The sequence below is a fragment of the Natrix helvetica genome (genome assembly GCF_964273705.1).
Source record: "Natrix helvetica genome assembly, chromosome: Z".
Lineage (NCBI taxonomy): Eukaryota > Metazoa > Chordata > Lepidosauria > Squamata > Natricidae > Natrix > Natrix helvetica.
The window spans coordinates 99114511-99138204 of NC_138554.1; the positions used below are offsets into that span (position 1 = coordinate 99114511).

The 23694-nt window shown below is 36.9% G+C and overlaps 1 protein-coding gene across 1 annotated transcript in view; it reads left to right on the plus strand.

The window, feature by feature from the left end:
* SKAP2 (src kinase associated phosphoprotein 2) overlaps positions 1-23694 on the plus strand; it is a 138214-nt gene that overhangs the window by 99728 nt on the left and 14792 nt on the right. Inside the window, exons 10-11 of the mRNA XM_081933403.1 lie at positions 5684-5767; positions 22879-22991. Coding sequence (XP_081789529.1) covers positions 5684-5767; positions 22879-22991 — 197 coding nt within the window. The remainder of the gene's footprint in view (positions 1-5683; positions 5768-22878; positions 22992-23694) is intronic.

Genomic DNA, 23694 nt, shown 5'->3' on the forward strand with positions numbered 1-23694 from the left:
GCGATGGTAATGGGGAGAAGGTTAGCTCACACCCATCTGCACCCACCACCTCTGCCAGCTCAGGGCAGCTGACTCATGTATGAGCCGAGGCTGCGGGGAGCCCCTTGCATGTTGCAGAGGGGGCCCCAGCCTTCGCCTGCATGACAAAGCATTCCCCGTCACTAAGGGCCAACGGGAGTACCCCCAACAAGCAAAGGACATGCCGGCAAACCGCCCACCTGTGCTCAAGTCAGCCTGCCTCTTTCCCCGCATGGGCTCTCTGGTTTCTGGGAAGACCGGATTCTTTCCTGCCCTGCTGCATCATCTCTCCATACCCAGAGGTGGCTGGGGCAACAGTTCCTTCTCCCCTCTCCTGCAGCCCAGCAAGAAAGCCTGATCATCCCACCAGATCCATTCAAGGAAGGAGAGAGAGAGCTGGGCTTAGCCGATCTGTTCTCCCTGAGCTAGAAGCAGCAGTTAAGGGCAAAAAAATGGCCGAAAAGAAAGCTGAAGTCAGCTGGCCAGTGCACGCATGCGCGATGGAATTGACAGAGCAAAGCCACGCGTGCCCTGACAAATGGCTCCACGTGCCACCTGTGGCGCACGTGACATAGGTTCGCCATCGCGGGTATAGGATGTAAAAAGAGGTAACATAAACTCAGTTGTTAAAGACTTGCATGTAAAACTATTTTGATTCATATCAATCTAGAAAATATTATTTATTTGTCAACAGGTACAAGGAAACAAGTATGAAAACACATGAAAAAATGGCACAAATAAATGGATATAAATAAGCAAAACATAGCCATAAACACATTTGTATGAACTGTACACCGCCCCGAGTCCCTTTCGGGAGAGGGGGCGGTCTAGAAGCATTAAATTAAATTAAAAAATTAAATAAAAAGAGTAGATATAAATGGGGACACTAGCACAGGGGTGATAGGCACGCTGGTACGCTTATGCATGCCCCCTTAATGATGGAATCATTTCTACAGTTGACAGACAGTCTTGAATTTGTGATTTGGGATCATATTAAAATCTTCCTGAGAACGTCTGCCCTGTCAAAATCATTGCAAAAGTGCAGGATAAAACCATCAAGGAAATCAGAGAACTCCGAAGAGCATCTGGGGATGTGCAAGTTCTTCTTTCCTTGGTCAAAGTCAACGCTAATGACTCACCTGTCAGAAAAGCAGTGGTAAAAATAGGAATTATGGGGAGGATAGCTAGGTTAAAAAAAAACCATGGCTCGTTAAGGAAAAAAAATGTCACTGTTCATTTCAAGTTTACCAAAGAGTACATGGCTATCCCTCCAGATTCTGGGAGATGAACAGATAAGTCAAAAGTAGAACTTTTCAAACCATGGGTATTATTAGCCCTGTGAAAACAAAACACCGCTTCCCTCATACCAGGAATGGACATTTTCAAATATTGTTAAACATGAAAATGTTGTAATTTGGGAATGCTTTGATGGCTGAGGACATGAACAACTGCTATCATTAAATGTAATAGAAATCTGCATTATATTAGGAAAAATTCTATAGAAAAATAGCGTTTATCAGTTGAAGCTGAATTTCATACAGCAAAAAATGATTACAAATATACATGAAGATCTATAAGAGCTGAATGGAAATAAGACATTGAATATTTTGGCACAGCCAAGTCAAAAGTCCATACTTAAATTCTATAGAAATGTTACTGCAGGTCTGAAATGAGCAATTGAGCTACTGAATTGAAGCAATTCAGCCTGGAGAAATGATCAAAAATTGCTGCACAGCAGGAACGTTGAGACTCTCTTTATATATTAGCAGTCGTCTGGCAACAATTAATGGCAAGTAGCCTCATGGCAAGATAGGTAGGAAATAAATTTAACAAATAAATAAATATGTAAAAACCCACAGAAGAATAAAGAGCAGTGCTTTTTTCCCCAGAATTGGGAGGATGGGAATTTATATTAAAAATTGCAGGAAAAATATATTCTTCAGGTCCAGAGAAATACTAGCAATGATGTTGCAACTAATGTTTTTATTTAATACAAATTTGAGCTTCTTCTGAAAGATAATATTAAAATATATTCAGATATTATTAGCCCTATGAAAGATGGCATTCACTAAATCTTTACCTTGCATTGTGCCAGGAAAAAGGGTCTGGTTGTTAACTTTGTAATATTCAGGATACTGGCCCTGATATCTATCTAAAGTGTCTGGTCTGTTAGTTTTCAAAACAAGAATGTTTATGATGATTATCTTGTGTCTGGTGCTCCAGATACTGTACAGTATGCTACATTGTTCTGCTGTTGCTGTTGCCTACCTCCCTAGATGGTCATGGAAATGTCCACAACAATGCTTTGGTAGAGTCTAAAAGATGTTTCAGTATATTTACTTGTATAGTTGAAACAAGTATTGCATATTTAACATGCAGAGATCATAGCATTCAAAGGATGCATGTTCCTCTGCTAGGAGCATGAAATGATTAACAACTAGTTTTCACAGAAAAACTAGTCTTAGATATCAACAGAAAATGTGACTGATCACTGTATATCCCAGTCATTTTTCTAATGTGATTGGAGTAATCGCTTCTCATATTGAAGAGTTCCATGGTGCAGCTAAAAAGCATGTAAACACAAGCTGCTTATTTGCAAGAAGCTTCCAGATTTGCAATATGATTGCTATGGAAACCACATAATGAAAATCTTATAACCATCTGTATGCTTTGATGAATTTTACTGCATAGTTCAGCTGTTTTTGTTTACTGTTGTTGAAATATTGAGTAGAATATATTAACTCACAAGTTCGCTATCTGAAGTATTAACATTGTTCAGTGACACAGCGTCTCTTAACTAATGTAGCCCAACAGAGTGCTTCTTGTTATTAATGTGCTATTAATTAGGGCTAATGTAGATATATTTGTGATAGGGACTAGAGGTTTGAATGAGAGGGAGATGGAAGGACTTAGTTAAAGACTGGCTCATATAGCAAAAGATTACTTGTGTTGTGGCAGAACTGCACCACAGAAACCAAACTTAGACAAATTTTTATATCTGTTTAATTTGATGTTTTCTGTTTTATCTATGGAACGTGATATGGTCACCATTCTGTATCTTCTTGAGTGTCCAAAGAAATTCCTCAAAGCATATTAAATCATATGTAATTATGTGAGCAGTAAAGAAAGGAAATATGATATGCAAAAGCTTAATCTTATAATTAATTTATTTAAGATGTCAAAAAAACTGCTGTAATTATTTTATAAACTAGGATGAGAAGATTATCTTCTTTATTTATGCAAGGCGGCAGACATGTACAAATATTCTTATGTATTCTAAAACTATTATACAATTAAAAATTGTATATGCAGTAAATGTTTAATTGGCAGGGTATAACAACTATGGAATAACATATGGCTGTGAGAATCTGGAATAATGTCCACTAATGGTTGATGGGTTGCCTAGACTAAATTATGTCGAAGAGTGTTTTTGAAAGAGCAGATTTCTTAATTAAGTGCAACTAAACTTAAATATTGCATTGTTTATCATTTGCCAAGACTGTACAGTTATAAATTGGTAAGAACAGCTGGCAACATTGCTTGAATGTCGCAAATATATAGTTTGTCAACATTTTTAGCAGCAAAAATGGTCTTTTGCAGAATGCTGCATATTAAGTAATGTTTATCAAGTGTAAATTATTTAAGACTGTGATGCCCACTGGAACAGTGGATTCCCCACTGGACATCAATGGATCTGAATGTTCACGGGATGTGACTTAGGAATGAGAAATTGGTGTCCTAGACTTTAAAATAGTTTTTTCTAGTCTTGTCAGCTTTATTAACATGTAGCATGAGGAAGCTGTTGTACTATTCTGCATTTTCATTGCATTTTCCTTTGTGTGAAGTGAGGTTATTTTATCTATACAAAAACCTCATCTGGTGCTATAAGGTGATAGGCCTACTGTGGCCCACCCAGGGAGTCTCATTGCTAGAGTTTTCAAGCCAGATTCCCCCATTATATTCAACATTAGATTCAGCTGTACGATGAAGGAACCACTAACTGTTAAATGAATTGTAAAGTGAGCACACCCAGCCACATATTGTACTTTGGATATTATTATCACAAACTACCTATTCATGAAAGCTTTCTTTTAAATGGACATCAAACCATCTGCTCTGCCGTAGAGCCCAGCTAGTTGCTAAGAGAGGCAATCAGATCAAATTAGATCAGATGAAGCTATTCAGTCTGAATTGTAATACTCAGTCATGTTACTAGCTTCTAACTCAATTGTTGTGGTCTAAGAATTGTGAAATGGTTAGTCCTGGAATAATACTCTTGAAACTGAATATTAATTATGAGTGGGCTGTTAGTTATAGGAATTGAAGCTAGGTGCAATATTGTAATGATAAATAAGCCATCCTCAATATTTGTGGATGATAGTGTGCTCTTTATTAATTATGTGAAATACTTATTCATAATGATCAGTAAAAATCATAGTTAAATAAATTGATGGTTCTCTGGAATCAGATGAACTGCTTCTGAATATATCGATGTGTCAGGCTTTCTAAATAGTACAGACAAGAAACCAATATCATGACTATTGATATTTATCTATACTATAGCCTTTATCTGGTTGCCCTGGCTGCAGCTCTTCTTCCTTATCTCTCAACAATACCCCCACAGACCATTCTACCATCCCGTATTTATAATAATCTGATTATTGCATACTTTGTGACTCCTATACTCTACAAAACAGCTTTTTGTGGTTAGAGTCAGCTGGTTCACAGATTTTCTCAGCACTGATGTTGGAATTTTTCCAAGTATTTCAGTATATCATGTACAGACTGTTCTAAAAGTGGAATCAGGTGTAACAATAATTCAGAGTAAGAAAATTGTGTGATCATGCCCCATTAGGAGTAGAACAGTATTGGGTCTAGAAATCACTTGATGTGAATAGCCATGGTCTAAAGCTTTTAGTGTTTCATTCTTGATGTAGATTAATTTGTGTTGATTTAATTGTACAATTTGCAACATGATAAAGCTTTCCATACATATTTATAACTTAAAAAGGGGGGGGGGGAGGCTGCAAGTATGTCAGTTTGATGCAGTTCTGCCAAGAGGTAAATTGAAATGACCTGATTCATGCACCTGATTCAATGAATAATATAGATTGTTGGATTCAGAAATTATGGGGATGGGCATGAAACTGGGGCAAACATTACTTTAGGCAGCAAAATGTCTTGGGCAGCATCGTTTTAAAGTGCTAGAGGTTATCACCATGTGAGTACGGAAATGAAATAAAAATTTGGCTTTGTGAGAATGCAGTAGGAAAAATAACCTTAGAGGACATATATAGATTATAAGCAAATTCAAACTGAAAATAACTACTGAAAACTTCCAATATGTTGAACTTGACTCCACAAGGAAAATCTAACACCATCTGTAGGAGACCAGGTTTGGGAAGGCTGACCTGTTGGCAATTAAAATCTACTTTCTCTCTTTAGAGAAAACAAATAGTTGTAAATATGTTATGGACATTTTCTATTCAAAATGTTGATATTTGTAATTAAGGGAGAATGGTGAGTGTTTAACACACTTAAACATGTTCTGAAATCTCTGAGAGATAAAGTGTGCACAAATGAATTATTGTCTTGATCTTTTCTAAATGATCTAGGATTAAAATTCTTTAAGCTAACTTTTATGTTGAACTTTTTGTATCCACAGAAGAAGCAGCAACAGTAGCTGAAATGCCAGGAAAGAGTGAAGAATCAAAGAAACAAAGTCAGGATGCTGTAAGCAGTATTTCAGGTGCGTTGGATGTGGTGTCTATATTTGCTTTTGAAGACTTGTCTTCCCTCTTAGCATAAGTAAAGATATTTGAAATTCTAGAAGCTTAATCATTCTCCAATGGCACTAAAGCTGAGTGGGATTTGGTGGAGGGCAGAATCTGAATAGCCCCATTTAGGATGCATGAAAATTGCTTGAGAAGGATTTATAAAGTAAGCCAATTTATACAAGGTATTCCTTTCTGAATTACTTTGTAATGACTCAATTAGCTTTCATTTCTTCACAAAGGAGATTTAGCTGCATAAATTAGCTTATCATCATTGAGGATGTGTCACTGCTAAAGGACAGTTTATAGATACAACATGCAGTTGCTGTCAAACCTATAAGAATGTAATATAGACATCTGTGTATACTTTGTGCTTGAGCAGAACAGACTTCTGTCATTCAGAGACTAACAGGGGACAACAGGTTGCCCAGGGGACCAACAATGTAGACATCTCTGAAAAGGTCATCTTGACACAGGCTCTGACAATCGACCCACAGCTCTGTCTTCTTTGATAAAAATCAGATAAACTTAAGACCACTAATTGATCTGCAGCCTGCTTAAATGTTGGCCATGCATATCTTCATTGCATATGATTATACTGCAGAAAGCAAATGAACCGGCCTAAGAAATGCCAGGGTCCAATGACTGCAGAAGGAAAGGTGGTGGTGATATGAAAATTAGAAGGGAACAGCACTACCCAGGAATTGTAGCGTGGGGGGGAGTCACTGCTCTCTTTTGTTTGTGTTGGCAAGTTGCCTTGGTGTTAATCCACACTAAAGAAGAGAGTTGGGGAACTGGATCAGGTACCCTAGAATAGGACAACTTTTCTTAAAGGTATACTAACGTTTGATTTACTGGCATTACCATTTAGATACTCGGCTGACTTCTGGGTTTGGAAACACTTATTCCTTATTGAAATACTTCCAAATCCCAGACATCAGCTGAATGCCTGGTGTGCTTTGTCACTCTGTCCTGAAAGAATGAACCTGAGGTTATCTTTTTCGTCATACTTGCTCCACATCATTCTTCCACTGCTGTCAGAGAAAGGGTGGATGAGGAATATGTTCAGGAAATTTCTTCACTGTGCCCTTCCTGTTGTAGCATGTGGAAAGGAAACAGGCCTGACTTCCGGCCTCTGGCAGGAAACTATATGAACAGGTTGTTGTGGACAGTTTAGGCTAATGTTTTCTGCAAAGGAAACAAAGTTTTAAGTCATCAGATGTTGCTCTTAGAATGAACCACTACAATAGGTTAAGTAATATTTCTTATCATAGAAAAGTTGCTCCCACTATTCCTCAAAGCTTTTTGGTAACTTGACATGCATTTACGTGAACACAATATCAGCTGGCTCCACTTCAAGGCCTTTAGAACACAAAGCCTAAAGTCTATTCAGAAATGAAGTAAAATACCATACAAGACAGAGTATTTAAGCATCACCTAGAATTTGTGATGCTCCTGACAGTATTGTTACCTTCTTCTTCTGGAACACCATGGTTATCCTGACAGTATTGTTACCTCCTCCTTCTGGAACACCATGGTTATCCTGACAGTATTGTTACCTCCTTCTTCTGGAACACCATGGTTATCCTGACAGTATTGTTACCTTCTTCTTCTGGAATACCATGGTTATTCTGACAGTATTGTTACCTTCTTCTTCTGGAACACCATGGTTATCCACTTTGCCTTCCTCAAAAAGTACCAAAAGATAGTTCTGTTTACATTCTATGTATTCAGGCACTGTAGGATTGTCTTGATTTCAGTAGGTCTTAGTCTGTGTAGGATTGGAACTTCAGTGAACCGTAAGCATGGACTCTAAATAGTGTACATCACTCTTTCATAAGAAGTTTGTGCTAGGTAATAGTCTGTAGCCTCTAGGATTTCTCTGTTATTTATAAGGTTAATCCTGATAAATTTCAAATTCAACAATTGGATTAAGTTCTAGAGCAAGTAAATCTCGATAAATAGTGTTACAGTATATTTAGCAAGCTCAAACATAAATGCTATTTGTTGCTTTCAATTTGTTTTAAACAATCTTCTTATAACTTAGCAGATATATGCTGCAGCACTGAGCTATCTATTTGTCAGTTGGCTTAGCATAAAGAATTAGATAGATTTAAAATATCAGATTTATTTATTTATTTATTTCTTAGCGCTTATAGACCGCCCCCTCTTCCAAAAGGGACTCGGGGCGGTGTACAGTCCGTATCAGAAATACATCAAATTAAAATTATTAAATATATATATATATATATATATATATATATATATATATATATATATATATATATATATATATATATATATATATATATATATATATATATATATATATATATATATATATATATATATATATATATATATATATATATATATATATATATATATATATATACATACATACATACATATATAAGAGGAGGATAAAAAGATATACAAAACTGTACAGCTAAGTAAATAATTTAGAATATACAAAATTTAAAACCCCACTATCCTGTAAAATTAAGTTTAAAAGAAACAATCCCTCTAAAAACCAGTAAAAATATATATATGCCAGGAGGTAGACGTTATAATTATGCCAGGCCAGCCAGTCGGAACAGGTGTGTCTTCAATTTCTGTCGGAAGGAGCGGAGGTCAGTGGTGGTTCTAATGTCGGGGGGGGGGGGGTCATTCCAGAAGATCTTTATATACTCTTGGATTCTTTAGGAATACCATCATATATCGACCAAAGATCCACCATTTTAAACAATAGTCAGGAAGCTCAAAAACCAGTATGATATGGTAGTTCTTTTGCAGTGGGATATAGACAAATGAAATGAGAATTCAGTTCCCATAAAATTGGCAAAGGCTGAAGGATTTTGGAAGTTATTATCTCAGCACAACTGAAGACTTCAGATTGACAACAATAAGTTGAGAAAATGTGTTGCTTTGTTCAGCTCTTCTTGTGAAAGTCCAATTCTGATTAAAGTATAGCAATTGTATTGAAATATATTTATAGAACTCTTTTAATTTTAATAAATTGCTTGGAGAAATTCTTATTGAAAAATAAGTATTACAAATAAGTAGATAAATACACCTGTCCATTATTGTCAATAGCTGCTGATGGATTTGTCCTTCATTGTCTAATCCCATATTAAAAAAAAAATCTAAAGTAGAAGCAACATCTTATTTTTTCTGTATCATCTTCATAATTTTTATTCCTTTGCTGTTAACAGCAGATGGGGAATGAGGACCATGTAGAATGGACTTCTGAATACTTGCAATATAGATTTTGTACTGTTGCACTGCCTAAATAAAATAGGTTTGCTAGTATTTTAATTTGCCTTCTGGCTTTTTTTCTTTCTCATTTATATGTTTTGTTAATAATTAGCTATTAGCAAGAAGAATGTAGAAAGCCTTTCTTTTAGAAATCATAATGTTACCCAAGTGCTTGATGTTTTGTAGGTAAAATAGTTTCATTTTCAGTTAACAAACAGAGCAAGAGTTGGATCCCATTGTATCTTAGCAATACCAATACTAATTGACTTTTACGTTGATGTTTCTTTGTTGTGCAAGCTATAAAAATAAATGTAAGCCTTTGTTCCAGTTATTTCTAAAGGAAATCTTTTAATTAAAATGTTTTGAATAATTGTAAATTAATTAATCTTCCTTGTTTTGACTGCCTAATCAGGGTTCTGCATACTGAGGCACAACTATCCGTGTGTGTATAAATGTTCTTCATTCTAGATCAGTGATGGTGAACCTTTTTTGGCTCGCGTGCCACAACTGGGGGGAGTGCAGGGGGGTCGTGTGCGGGCATGCCGCACCCATAATGCAATGTGCAACCCCCTAGTGCGCATGCGCGCATAACGCGCAACCCCCCCATTTTTACATGATTTTTTCGCCCTCCCCAGGGTCCAGAGGTTTATAGGAGCCTGGGGAGGGCGAAAAGAGCCTCCCCTGGAGGCCCTCCGGAGGCTTCAGGGACCATCCGGAGGCTTCCCTGATGCCTTCGGAACGCTTAAAACCACCCTCCGAGCAAACCGGAAGTCACTTCCGGTTTGCTCGGAGGGTCGTTTTAAGCACTCCTAAGGCATCAGGGAAGCCTCCGGACGGTCCCTGAAGCCTTCGGAACGCTTAAAACGACCCTCCGAGCAACCCGGAAGTCACTTCCGGTTTGCTCGGAGGGTGGTTTTAAGCGTTCCGAAGGCTTCAGGGAAGGCTCCGGATGGTCCCTGAAGCCTCCGGAGGGCCTCCGGGAGGGCGGGGGAGGCTCTTTTCGCCCTCCCCAGGCTCCTATAAAGCCTCTGGAGCCTGGGGAGGGCGAAAAATGGCTTTTAAAAAGGTGAACTCAGCTGGCCAGCACCTCGCGTGCCCTGACAAATGGCTCCACGTGCCACTTGTGGCACGCGTGCCATAGGTTCGCCATCACGGTTCTAGATATAACTATGTATTTATATTACAGTCCTGTAATTCTGTAGTCCTTCTTCTGTATGAACTAAAAAGCCCAAAATGCCATAGCTTACCAACAATGAATTGTCGTATTTTTTGCTCAATAAGAAGCACCTGACCATAAGACGCACCTAGATTTAGAGGAGAAAAACAAGAAAAAAAAATCACGTGGAGCCTGAGACGACCACAGATAGGTGTGCTCTCATGTGCTAGCTCTGCCTATGACTCCTGCACTGCAGAAAAGAAACAGAAGAGGCAGGATTCAGCACTGTAAAAGATTCCCGCCACAGCAGCCCGGCTGCTATTCACCAAAGGACCGGCACCGGTCCACCATTGGGGACTCCTGAGGTAATCACGATCTGTGATGCAATATTTGCTTCATAAGATGCACAGACATTTCCACCCATTTTGGGGGAGTTTTATGGAGAGAAAAATATGGTTTATATACATGGAAGCAAAGAATTGGTTGTTATGCTTCTAACAATGGAATTGTAAAGAGAAGTAGTATGATGCTTATTTGGCACCATATCCTCTCTATATTGCTGTCTTAAAATGACCAAAATTCTATGAGACTGTCACATTTTTTCTCTTTCTTATGAATTCTCAGGCAAGAAAACATGAAATCTGATAAGACCTCAATTTCTTAAAGTGAAAAAAAAGACTTTTAATACTTATGCTTTAGCATTTACAGCATCACATGAAATTATACAATGCTTGAAAATATTGCTGACCCTGTTGAAAGTAGTGTATATTTCAGCATTTCTCAAGTTACTGCAGCTGTGATAAGATAACTCTAGCTGGATTCCTTCCAACTCTTCTAATTCGTTATCCAGTGCAAAACTTTAAAATATTGAGTCACCATATCAGAAGCTCCACAAACATTCCAGAATGCCCATTTCTCCCAACATCTGTGGACTGACATTTGTCCAAATATTATGCTAATTACAGCTGTTGTACAAAAATAATATATAATCAAGCTTAATTTGCCTGCACATGGTGTTGATAGAGTGACCTGTCTGTATCATAAAATATTAATATTTTTGTCTTAACATTTTTATGAGCTGACTTTTAAAATCAAGTGGATACAATAACATATTCTTGAGAGCATCATAATAATTATTTCCCAACATGAAATTCACTTTGGACAATAGTTTGAATACTTCAAATAACCTCTGCCTCCAAACATCTAAATATATAATGTTTTACTCTGAAGAGTGGTGAGTTAAATGATATTTTCTTCCTTTTCCTTTTCTGTTGGGTTGGGGGAGATTTCTGGGTGTTATGTCAAATGAACTCATTCTAACCTTATTTAAGAATGTGATTCTTTTTTTTTTTTACATTAAAACTTTCCACCCAAAATAATTGGCATGCACTAGCTTCTGTTTGAATATCTGTATGGTACATATACATACATATATAATACATAGTCAGAAGACATAAAAAAGTACAACCCAAAATATAGCAGTGCTAATCAATTTTTTAAAAAACTTGAACAATTAATAAATAGGTGACATTTGTAGAAACTAAAAGTATATCAATATTTTATTTTATTTTATTTATTGCATTTAGAAACTGTCCATCTTACCTATAGAGGGACTCAGTGTGATGTTCGGTTAAAAAATATCAATATAGCTCAGGCTTTTAAGTCATATAAATCATCTATTGTTCCATTCTCTTAGTTTTAATGTAACACGTTATTTCAATTCAATAAAATAATATAAAATATATTTGATTCTTAGTATTATACCATATGCTGTAGGCACTTTAAATTATTAAATATACATGAGAGATTATAATAAAATATATATTCAATTAATATTAATTACGCTTTCAAACGTTATGGTTACAAGTATTACTAATTATTTGAGTTTAAATTTAATATAATGATATATATATATATATATATATATATATAATTTAATTATATAATTTAATATAATTTAATATAAAATGAAAATTTAAAAATGAAGGAAGAACATAAACAAAATGCTTGTTTTACAATAATAGTTTTACCCTTAAGGTAAATTAATTATTAAACTCTCTGTTGTGTTTTTGCATGATGTTTGTGTATGTGTGTATATCCTAAACGTGTTTTTTTTTCTTTGAAGACATTTTGCTTCTTATCCAAGAAGCTTCTTCAGCTCTGACTGGATGGTGGGAAAGCTGAAGAAGTTTCTTAGATGAGAAGCGAAACGTCTTCAAAGAAAAACCAAAAAGTCCAATTGACTCTTGAAAAAGCACCTTTGAGACAACCATGACCTGGATGACTGAGAATCTCCATAGGGGTGTGTGTGTGTGTTTGTGTGTGTGGGCACCTATATGACTTGAACAACCACTAGCATCTTTCTCTTTTCTTTTCCTCTTTTAAACTGTTTTTTTTCTCCTTTTATATTTCCCTCCTGAACAAATTTGTCTTTGGATTAGAATGCTGGAAAAAATTATTCAGTCTTCACATGCCATTTTTTTTCAGTTCAAGTCTCTGATACTGCTTCACTTTGCTTTCCCTGGGCACTAAGCCTCATTAAAATCTAGCTTCTAGCTACTTACTTCTGAGTAGACATATGCATCTTACTCTGTGCAATCTTGCTAAAGGGAAAAAAGCAGCGTGATATACCAATTACTGTATTTTTTGGAGTGTAAGACGCATCGGAGTATAAGACTCACCAAGATTTTGAAGAGGCAATTTTTTTAAAAAATAGGTAGGTAGATAGAGGGAGAGAGAGGGAGAGAAAGAGAGAGAAATACAGTAAGTAGGTAGGGAGAGAGAGAGTAGTTAGGTAGGTAGGTAGCAGGGATGGATTGCTGCCAGTTCTAACCTCCTCTATAGAAGAGGTTTCACAAATCTACAGTGCCGTTTAGAACCGGTTCCCACTCCCTCCTCCCGCCCCTCTGCACATCATCAAGATAAAGAGCGAGAGGAGGAATTCTGGGAGTTGAAGTCTACAAATCTGTCAAGTTTGAACACCCCTGGGTTTTTTTTTCTAAAGGGTTAGGGGTGCAAGAGTCTTGTAACTTGACAGCTTTAAGACTTGCGTGCTTCAAATGCCAGAGTTCCTGAACCAACATGACTGGAGGAGGAATTCTGGGAATTGAAGCCCACAAGTGTTAAAACTGTCAGGTTTGAACACCCCTGGGTTTTTCTCTCTCTAAAGGGTTAGGAGTGCAAGGGTCTGGTAACTTGACAGCTTTAAGACTTGCGTGCTTCAAATGCCAGAATTTCTGAGCCAACATTTTGGTTGCTAAGCAAGAGCGTTGTTAAGTGAGTTTCACATTTTACAAGTTGGCCATGCCCACCCAGTCACATGGCTGCCAAGCCACTCCTACCCGGTCACATGGCCGGCAAGCCACTCCCACAAAGCAGGCCACACCTACAGAAGAGGTTCTGAAAAAATTGAAACTCACCACTGGTAGGTTAGGTAGGTAGATAAAGGGAGAGAGAGAGAGAGACAGAGAGACAGAGAGAGATATAGAGAGAAATACAGTAGATAGGTAGGGAGAGAGAGTGAGTAGGTAGGTTGGTAGGTAGAGGGATAGAGATAGAGAAAGAGAGAGAGAAATACAGTAGATAGGTAGGAAGAGAGAGAGAGTAGGTAGGTAGGTAGATAGAGGGGGAGACAGAGAGAGGGGGGGAAAGAGAAATACAGTAGGTAGGTAGGGAAAGAGAGAGAGAGTAGGTAGGTAGGTAGATGTTTCCAGGTGTATTTATCCATGTGCTGGAGAAGGAAATGGCTGACAATCTGCAGCACCTAAGACTTTGTTTCTGCTGGCAAAGCACTTGATCAATGTAATTCTCATCAATCAGTTAAAGAGCTTTCCAAAAGGAAAAGAAAAAAAAATTTGCACTCTACAAACCTCCCAAAAACGGCCCGTTTTTCACAAAAACGGGCTCTTTTTTTTTTTTTTTTTTAAAGCATGAATAGCCTTGGCGGGCTTGTAGAATGCTCCATGGGGGGGGCAAAAATGAGCAAAAATTCTTTTTTGTCAAAAGAATTGCATGCATAGCCTTATGGAGGCATAGAGTGCTGCTAGGAGCTGGGGTGGGGGGGTCATTTCTGCCCTCCGCACCCTCCAGGAGCTCTCTGAAAGCTTCCATAAGGGTATACACAGCCATTTTGGTGAAGGGGCGGGGCTTCAGGAGACAAAAAAGGCTGTATTCGGTGTATAAGACGCACCCAGATTTTCAGCCTCTTTTTTGAGGAAAAAAGGTGCGTCTTATACTCTGAAAAATACGATAACCTTGTCACACACCATTCCTCCCTTCTGCTCCCCTTTCCAGGCGGGCACACATAAACACCCACACAGGAGCGTGACACTTCTAGTGTGTTTGTACTGTTAACTGGTTATAACTTTGGAGACTAATAAAATTCAGGGTATAACACCCAGTTTTTATTTTTTTTAATACGCATTTGTATTACATTTTTGCCTTTGGTGTACTCAATATTTAGGCCAGGAATCAAAAAAAATTTAAAAAAATTCTTGATATCTCTGCATGTTCCATATATGAAACTGTATTAAATGGGTCAGAGCAATTGCATTTTACATTAATTATAATAGAAATATACAGTATATAATCACCATTAGATTTATAATCACATTTAAGGTTGATACCTATCTGAATTAAAGTGATTGTCTGGTGCTCTTTTAGGTTTGCCATATCCCAATTCCCTAAATGAAGGCAGCCTGGTATGCATATTATGCAAATCCCTATTTCATTATGCAAAGTAAGCATTTTCTACCAATTGCTTTGTGTTTTGCTCCTGGCATATGTCACCATATTTGAAGAAGGAATGTTGGATGCCAGGAAAGAGTCATTTAAATCATCTTATGCTTTCTTCGGAGCTTGAAAGCCAAAATCTTCAAGCAAGGTTTCCTACTGCTTTTTATTTATTCATTGAATTTGAGTTGCATCATAGGAAGACCTCCGTTACCTCTCCCCTCCCAATCCATTTTCCTGATTGAAAATTATTTACAGACTAATTAATTCCAACAAAAAGCAACATATAGAAATGCTGTGGCCCTTTCTTTTGACAGATGAAAACTTGAAAGTTACTCTAAGTCTTGATTAGAGAGTGATGGCATTAATATGTTTATACACAGGAGATCCTGTTTGCAGAACTTCTGCATCACATCTGGATTCACTTCAGGAACATGATAAAGCAGAATGGGAAGAGATGTCAGAAATGTTAACCTAAATGAAATTCCATGGAGAAGGATGTTATTTTTCTCCTCCCAAATTCTTGGCAGGTTTTTATCAAAACCTTGTATATTTAGAAGGAAATGAATTTACAATTAGCAGAAGTAACATTTAGAAAGCAACTTAAAGATGTGTACCTAAAAAGTATTTTGCTTCAACTGGAGACTTCGATAAAATCACTTAGAAAATAAAGTTGGTTTTTTTTAAAAAAAAAAAAAGCATAGATGAGCTAGACTCATCCCTAGTTTCTGAATCAATTCTGGAACAAGTCTAATCCATTTGTATCCAATAAATTTTAGTCTTTGGTCATTTTAATATTACAATAAACAATAAGCTACTAGTTATTTGCAGATCAAGATAATTTGTATAGAGGAAAATGATGAATCATCTTGATTTTATTGTGAAATTATTTGGCCACATTTCCTAAATCAAAATACTCTTTTTAAAATATTGACTATATAAAATCATAGGATCACAGGGCTGGAAGGGAACATGGATCTAATCCAACTCCCTGCTCAAGCAGAAGCCCTTATTTCCTGTAGCGATAGAGAACCTACAATTCCAGAAGACAGACTGTTCCATTGGTTAACTGTTCTCCATAACTTCTTTCCCACATCCCAAAAATCTGTTTGTCCCTCTTGATGTTTCCCTTATGGACAAATAGTAGTTGAGATAGAAGTTCATTCCTAAGAGGTCTGTAAGGGGTGTGCATAAACGCACCAAAGTGCCTCCCGGCCTTGTCCTAATGTCCCCATTTATTCATATTCATTTCATGTATTTATAATCATGTTTATACTTATATCTGTTATCTTATACATGCTTGACAAATAATAAAAATAAAATAAATAAAGTGTTAGACAACATCTATTAGTAGACTACATCCTCAGCCCTTTTCAAGTCAACTACAGATAGGAAAAAACTGTGTTGCTCCAAAATGGATTAATTGGTGTTTTTAAAGTTTAAAGAATAAAAAGACAAACTTCTTTCTCAGGAGATCAAGATCAGGAGGGACTTTGGATGCTAATTGAAGATAAGAGAAGAACAGCTGAAGAATGTGCTGTGTTTTTGCAATGTGGAAACATTATCTTAGGCTCATTATTGTGCTATGAATTAGATGTCCTGGTTTGAAAGAATATTCGCATGGCGGCCAGAGTGATTCCTTGGGTTACAACAATGTTTCTCAACCAATCCTTCACATATTTCTGCTTAGAAGTCTAGATGGATCAAAAGTTCAGCAACATTATTCCAACATTCCTAATTGGGCAAGAAATAATGGTTGGAAACTGATCAAAGAGATAAACAACCTGGAATTAAAGATAAACTTCCTAACAGTAAGGACAATTAACCAGTGGTAAAGCTTGTCTTCAGAAATCGTGAGCACTCCATCACTGGAGGTTTTTAAGAAGAGACTGGACAGTCAGTTGTCTGAGATTGTATAGGTTCTCCTGCTTGAGTAGGGGGTTGGACTAGAAGACCTCCAAGGTCTTCCAGCTCTGTTCTGTTCTATTCTCTGATCTGGCTTGGAGAGCTGACAGGCCAATATCTGCAGAACTTGGCAAGAAGTCTCAAAGAGTCATGGTACAATTTGCGAACTAATAGTATCCTGCAAACTTCCCTTTCTTCTGGGAGGGACCATTCATCATCTGGCCTTACTCCCAAGTCGCTCCCTGTTCTTTGTTGTTCCCTTCATCTGGCAACTTTGCGCATGCGTACATTGGGAACAGGTTCCAGCTGTTCGTCTGCCTCACTGATATCTGACTCTGAAGTCAGCTGATCATTGGCATACGGTTCTGCCCCCCTCTCTTCCTCTGACACAGAGTCCTCATCAGAATCCTCCCCAGATTCCAAGACTGGCCCATGTTCCTTCCCACCTCCTCACTGCCCGAATCTGCTGCCAGCTTTGCTGGCTGCTGGCGGGCCACAACAGCTCTCTCCCTCTGTATTTTTATCTGTTGCTTTCATTGTTTTCTGCAAAGAGAAGATGGTTAAACCAGACTTTTCACTCCATGCCATTGGGGATACTCTTTTCTTTCTGCCTTCACTGCTTTCACGGTGTCTTTTTACCCTCTTTATTTTTGCAGCAGCTTCTGTAAGATAGGATTTCCTGCACTTTCTCCTCTTCCTCTTCTTGTTCCTCAAGGTCTTTTGCAAATGTCTCTCAGATTCTCTGCTATGTTTGGTCAGCCTTTTGTCAGCCTCAGCGTTTGCCTTTGCCTTTCAGTAATGAACAGGTATTCTTTTGATAATTGGTTTTATATTCTTTCATCCAGATCCTGAAAATGACATAGATAGCACTCCTTACTGTTCTCCCCAATCTGAGATAACTTGATCTAAAATAGTGTTTCTCAAGCAACTTTAGTTTGTGTGGACTTCAGATCCCAGAATTCTCCAGCCAACGTGCTGGGAACTGAGTGTAGATATGTCTACACATCTTCAGATTTCCAAGATTGAGAAACTGTAGGATAATGAGTGGCCTGAAGATTTCATGGCTTAGGATGGACTGGAAACCTGGATCTACATTCCTAGTCCAACATTTTACTGATGCACTATGCTGGCTGCCTTCATAATTTTTATTTTCTGAGAGACAAAGATTGTTCAAAGGAATGACTTTAAGGTACACATTGAAAGTTGAGAGTCAATTTTTAGCCCATGCATTGGCCTACAACACTAGATGTAATGTCAGTTCTCTGACATCTCATTTAGGAAAAGATGCTTATTATTTGATATGAACATGATGATTTAGATGGGCTTTTCTGTATTGTGGTTTGTGTAGAAAAAATTTTTTGGGGCACGACAAAATTAATTTCATTTGGTTTCTTTTTCATTTAAGATTTAATATATTTAATGTGACTATCCTCTCACTGTATATTTCCAATTGTCTCCTTTCAATTACGTATATCTGGAAGTACATGCAATATACAAAATTTTGAAGTAGTTATTCAGGTTTATAAGAGTTATTTTAGATTTATTGTTTTTTATTTTTTAGCATTCTAAACTATCCATAAGACTTGAAGATGATATACATTTAAATCTTACTGCTCCCCTGAACAATCTAAATGGCACAGATGAGAAAAGGATTCTTCTCATACAATCATCTTGTGAGATGGTTCAGCTGAGATTCATCACTGCACAAAGTCACTCACTGACCTCCATGTAATTAATAAGAATTTGAATCTGCATCTTCCAAGTTCAGCAATCTATCAAGCCATAGAAATTAAATATATCTATTAATAACACTCAAAATAATATTAAAATAATTATTTTAAAACTGGTTTAAAATATGTCTTAAGTATTTTAAGCCATTTTTATTTACTAAAACCTAATGAGGAGTGTTTAAATTCAAATTATGGAAACATTTTGGTCTTAGTGACGTCAAAATGATTTCAGTTTAGGCATGAATAATCCCAAAGGAATATATACCTCATAATTTTCTTTGAGGTAAGATGGTAGCCTATAAATTTAATAAATAATAAAATTAAGTAAACTATAAAATAAAATATTAAAAACTGTTTTTAGACTAAATTCCACTAGGCTTTCACCATTGTTCCACTGTCAAAAGAAGTTCCCTATCAATAACCACAACGATTAGAGACCAGTGGCACTCATTCCTATCATCATGAAGTGCTTTGAGAAATTGGTCTGTTGGCATTTCACTTCTGGTCTTCTGCATACATTTGATAAACACCAGTTTGCATACAGAAGAAATAGAACCATCACTTTCCACACTGCTCTGACTCATCTGGAACATAGATGAGTGTCTTAAAATTATGGACCCTGGGCTTTCTTATTCAATCTGCCTTTGGATTATGGATTTTCTATTTGGGCTCTCTCAGAGGGTCAGATTAGGTAATCATATCCCTTCAGCCCTTATTCTTAACACTGGTGCACCACAGAGCTACGTGTTGAGTCCCTTACTCTATGTACATGACTGCATTTCCATTCACACCAGTAATACTAAATTTGCAGATGATACAAAAGAGGTGGGACTCATCTCGGGGAGTAGGGGGAAATGAGTCTACTTATAGAGATGAGGTGTACCGGTTCCTTTCATGGTGTGGAGACAATAACCTGGTCCTTAACACCAATAAGACCAAGGTTTCTATGTGTATGTATTTTGATCCTGCATTTTCAGCATTTAAGAGTTAGCTTATAGTATTAGACTGTAAAGATTTCAAATTATCTTGTAACTGTGTTGCTTGTGATAAAGCACCCACAACTTCTGAAGGCAAGCTATTTCATTGGTTGATTGATCTCACCCTTAGAAAATTTTTGATTAGTCTAGATTGCTTCTCTCTTTGGTTAGTTTCTATCCATTGTTTCTTGTTATGCCTTTTGGTGCTTTGGAAAATAGATTGACCTCCTCATTTTTGTAGGAGCACCTCAAATTTCCTGACAGAACAATTAATCAGTGGAACAACTTGTCTCTAGAAGTTGTAAAAGATCCAACACTGGTAGAAGAGATTGGATAACCATTTGTCTGAAGTGGTGTAGAGTTTACTCCCTAAGCAGGGGGTTGGACTAGAAGACCTCCAAGGTCACTTCCAACTCTATTATTCTATTCTATTCTAAATACTCAAACAGTGCTATTTTATTGTGAGTTGGACTAAAAAGAAATTTGTTAAGGGTGAGACCAATCAAGTTGGCCACGCCTACCCAGTCGGTCATTAGGACAGAGAACCAGTTGTTAAATTATTTGAAGGAATATACCGAAGGAATAGTTCAGACATCCAGCCCCTGGTTATCAATGGAGACCAAGTGGAGCAAGTGGCCAGTTTTAAGTTGTTGAGTGTTATCATAAAAGAGGACATGACCTTGGGCACTCATATTGCAGCACTGGTCAAAGGGACCCAGAAGAGATTATACTACTTAAGACTTTTCAGGAAACAACAACTGAATGAAAAATTGCTGGTGATCTTCTACCCCTGCAATATAGAGAGTATTTTAACTTACTGCACCTGTGTATGATTTGCTAATTGCACAGTGGCAGATAGGATAGTGCTCCAGAGGGTTAACATCATTGCCCAGAGGATCATTGGTTGCCGTCTCCTCTCTTTGGAAAAGCTTTATAGCTCCTGCTGCCTTATGAAAGTTCAGAACATTCTTAAAGATCCATCTCATCCTGGGAACCCTTTTTTTGAACTATTACCTTCTGGCAGACAGTACAGAACAATAAAAACAAGGACAAATAGGTTGAAAAACAGCTTCTATCCCACAGCAGTAACTAGACTGAATTCGACTGTATAGTGTAATACTAATGCAGTATCAGGGGTTTTCAATTCACTTGTATAGAATGGGAATGTGTGTTTTATTTTTATAGCTTTCTTATGTATGATGTACACTGATGATGGCATTTAATTTTGTTGTATGAGGTACAATGACAATAAAGTAAACTAAATTCAGAAATTCCACTCATAACATATAAGGGTCTCAATGGCTTTTGTTTCAGATTAGCAGTCTGGTTTTTTGTTCTTGGGACACTTAATGTAATATAGATATTGTATTTATATTAAAGATTATGGCTTGTAGGGAGACTCTTTCAAATAAGAGCCAATCATGATTTTATGAATTATATAACCCAGCCAGTTAAATTGCATGTTTGTGCATAAACACACACACAGAGACAGAGAGATTTACTCTCAGTTTCTGTCCTATTTTTGTTCATAATTCATTATTTTATAACATTAAGTTGGAAAATCAGTAAGATACTCCATATGTTCATGATTGGAATGTTTTTGAATCCTTAGGTAATTTAACCTCCTGCTATTAGAAACAGTTTCATAATGAGGTCTTTGTCAATTTTACTTGGAGATGTCATAGATTCACCTTGGGATCTTTTGCATGCAGAACCTTTAGGATATTATACAATTTCTCGACCTCATCTGAAAGTACAAATGTGCCTACCATTTATTCTTGTTTTACCATTTGAAATCTGTGAAGGGGAGATGGGAGGGGAGCAGGATATATTCTGGTTTCTATAGGTTTTTTTTTAAAAAAAACTTTACTCTTAAGTTGCTAATACATCCTAATAAAGTATGAAATTGTGTGTGCGTATGTTTGGATAATTAACATAGGATGAACAAATTTCACTAAAAATAATAATTGTCAAAAATGAACCATGACTGCGCAACTGATCTTGAGCGCCCTCTAGTGTTACACAATGGCAGTTTAAAATACTTCTTTTTGGAGCAATGTGATCAAGTTATTTTATCATTTTATTTATGTATTTGTTGTTGGAGTAGAGTTGAGGTGTTTCAGTACAGACATTTCACTATATCTCCCTATGAATCATAATGAAGGAAGTAGTGAAAAAATCCATATTACGTTCCAATACATTAAAAAGTAGTGAAATGCAAATGTAGCTTTTATTTTATGGGTCAAGTGTACCATCTATACGACCAAAAGCTCTAAATTTCTGAAATGCTGTTTCTGTCATATATGGGAATGATTTTTCCATATGTAGCATTTTCCATCTTGAGCAGAAAGCTGTACATAACAGTGGAAGGAGAGTTAAATGACATGAAAATAATATTCTGTCTATTAGCAGAGCGATATTTTGCCTCTTTAATAAAATTAAGACACCTTCCCATATAATCTAATCAATTGCACAATCCTTATCTTTGAGCAAAAAGATGCAGACAATGAATACATTTGCATCCAGTCTGGTTTGTGTAACCCTATCACAGCTGTTTGCCTCATTGAGGATGGCCTGCATTCTTGGTGGGTTAACTCAGTCAGTTCACTTCTTATGGAACTGAAAACAGGAAATTGTCTGCCATGTGTGTAGAAGCTTCCAGTATCTTTTAGTGGTATTGCCTTCTGGGCTCCAGTAAACATTTCAGTGCATGGTATGCATATGACAAAGCATTTATTATGCTGTTACGGTGGCATTACAGAACAAACAGTGCTAAAATAATCTATCAGTTAATGGTCTGTATGGCAGTTTGAACGCAGCACATTCATTGTGCTTATGTTTTCAGAAGGATGAGTTTATATCTAAAGAGTGTTGCATATTTTTCCAGAACTTAATGTCATCAGCTGTTGCTGACACAAATAGATTTATTTTAAAAATGCAGCTTCAGCAAGGTTCTCTCTACAGAAATATCTACAAAAGTTTTGTGCTAGATCTCAAAAAGGGTAAAATTTTCAAAGTTTTCACCATCCCAAAACCCAGACTTCAAGGAAACATTTACTTCTCTATGTTGCCATATGGTTTTCTAATGCCAGCATCAGTGTTTTTCTTTTTACATGTGAAAATGAATATGGTAGCAGTGGCAAAGAAGACGTGGAGCTAAGTTTTGCAATGAAAAAGAGGCTTTTTTTGTGTGTTGCGCTTGGAAAGAATAGTAAGGACCAAGTAGATGTACTCTTCTTCTTTTTTTTTTTAAAGCCTCTGGAAAAAAAGCTTCATCAGAGCAGCAATCAGGCTTAAAAATCTAATGTATGCATCTTTTTCTTCCCCAGGCAATAAAAAAACCGATTATGTTAATTTCTATCAAGGTTTATGGGACTGCGCTGGTGATGTTCCTGATGAGCTGTCATTCAAACGTGGTGATGTTATCTACATTCTCAGTAAGGTACTGTATTCAACCCCTAATAGATCGGTATGGGGAGATAGTTGAAATTAGACCAAAGGGAAAAAAAAGAGCAAACTTCAAGGTCGTCAGGAAATGGGCATTTCCTTTGCATCTTTCACACTCAGTGAGAAGTTCCTTGCACATTAATTATTTTGTCAATTTAATGTAACCACATTTGAAGTGTTATTGTGCAACAGGAATTGTCTTTAAAACGTATTTATCTTTGTTTGGAATCTTGGTTACCCACCACTAAGTAACTTCCCGCTGAGACAATGCTCTTATTGCTTGTAAAATGTAGCTTTGTCAATATAGTATGGAGTGGATGTGAATGTATATGTTTTACTTCCTTTTCTTTGGTACTTCTTGTATAAGCTGATCTGAGGTGGGGGGAGGAGAAGAAAGGGAGAGAGAGATTTATATTGGTAAACTTTCATAGTTTTGGCCTCAAGAAGGGTCCAGGTTCTCCATGTGTATATGCACATGGATGTTATGTGAAAATTTATGTTTTTCAAAGTACCAATTTCTTCTTCCTTTTAGTAACCACACTTATCTCCCGCATTATTATTTCTTTTTCCTCTACATTTAAAACTTTTAAAAATTCCTGCCATACCAAAGCTAGAGGTCACTCATGACATCAGATCCCTGCCAGTTTTCATCCAATATATTACTAAGAATTTCAGCTGCTTCCGACTAATATTTTCAT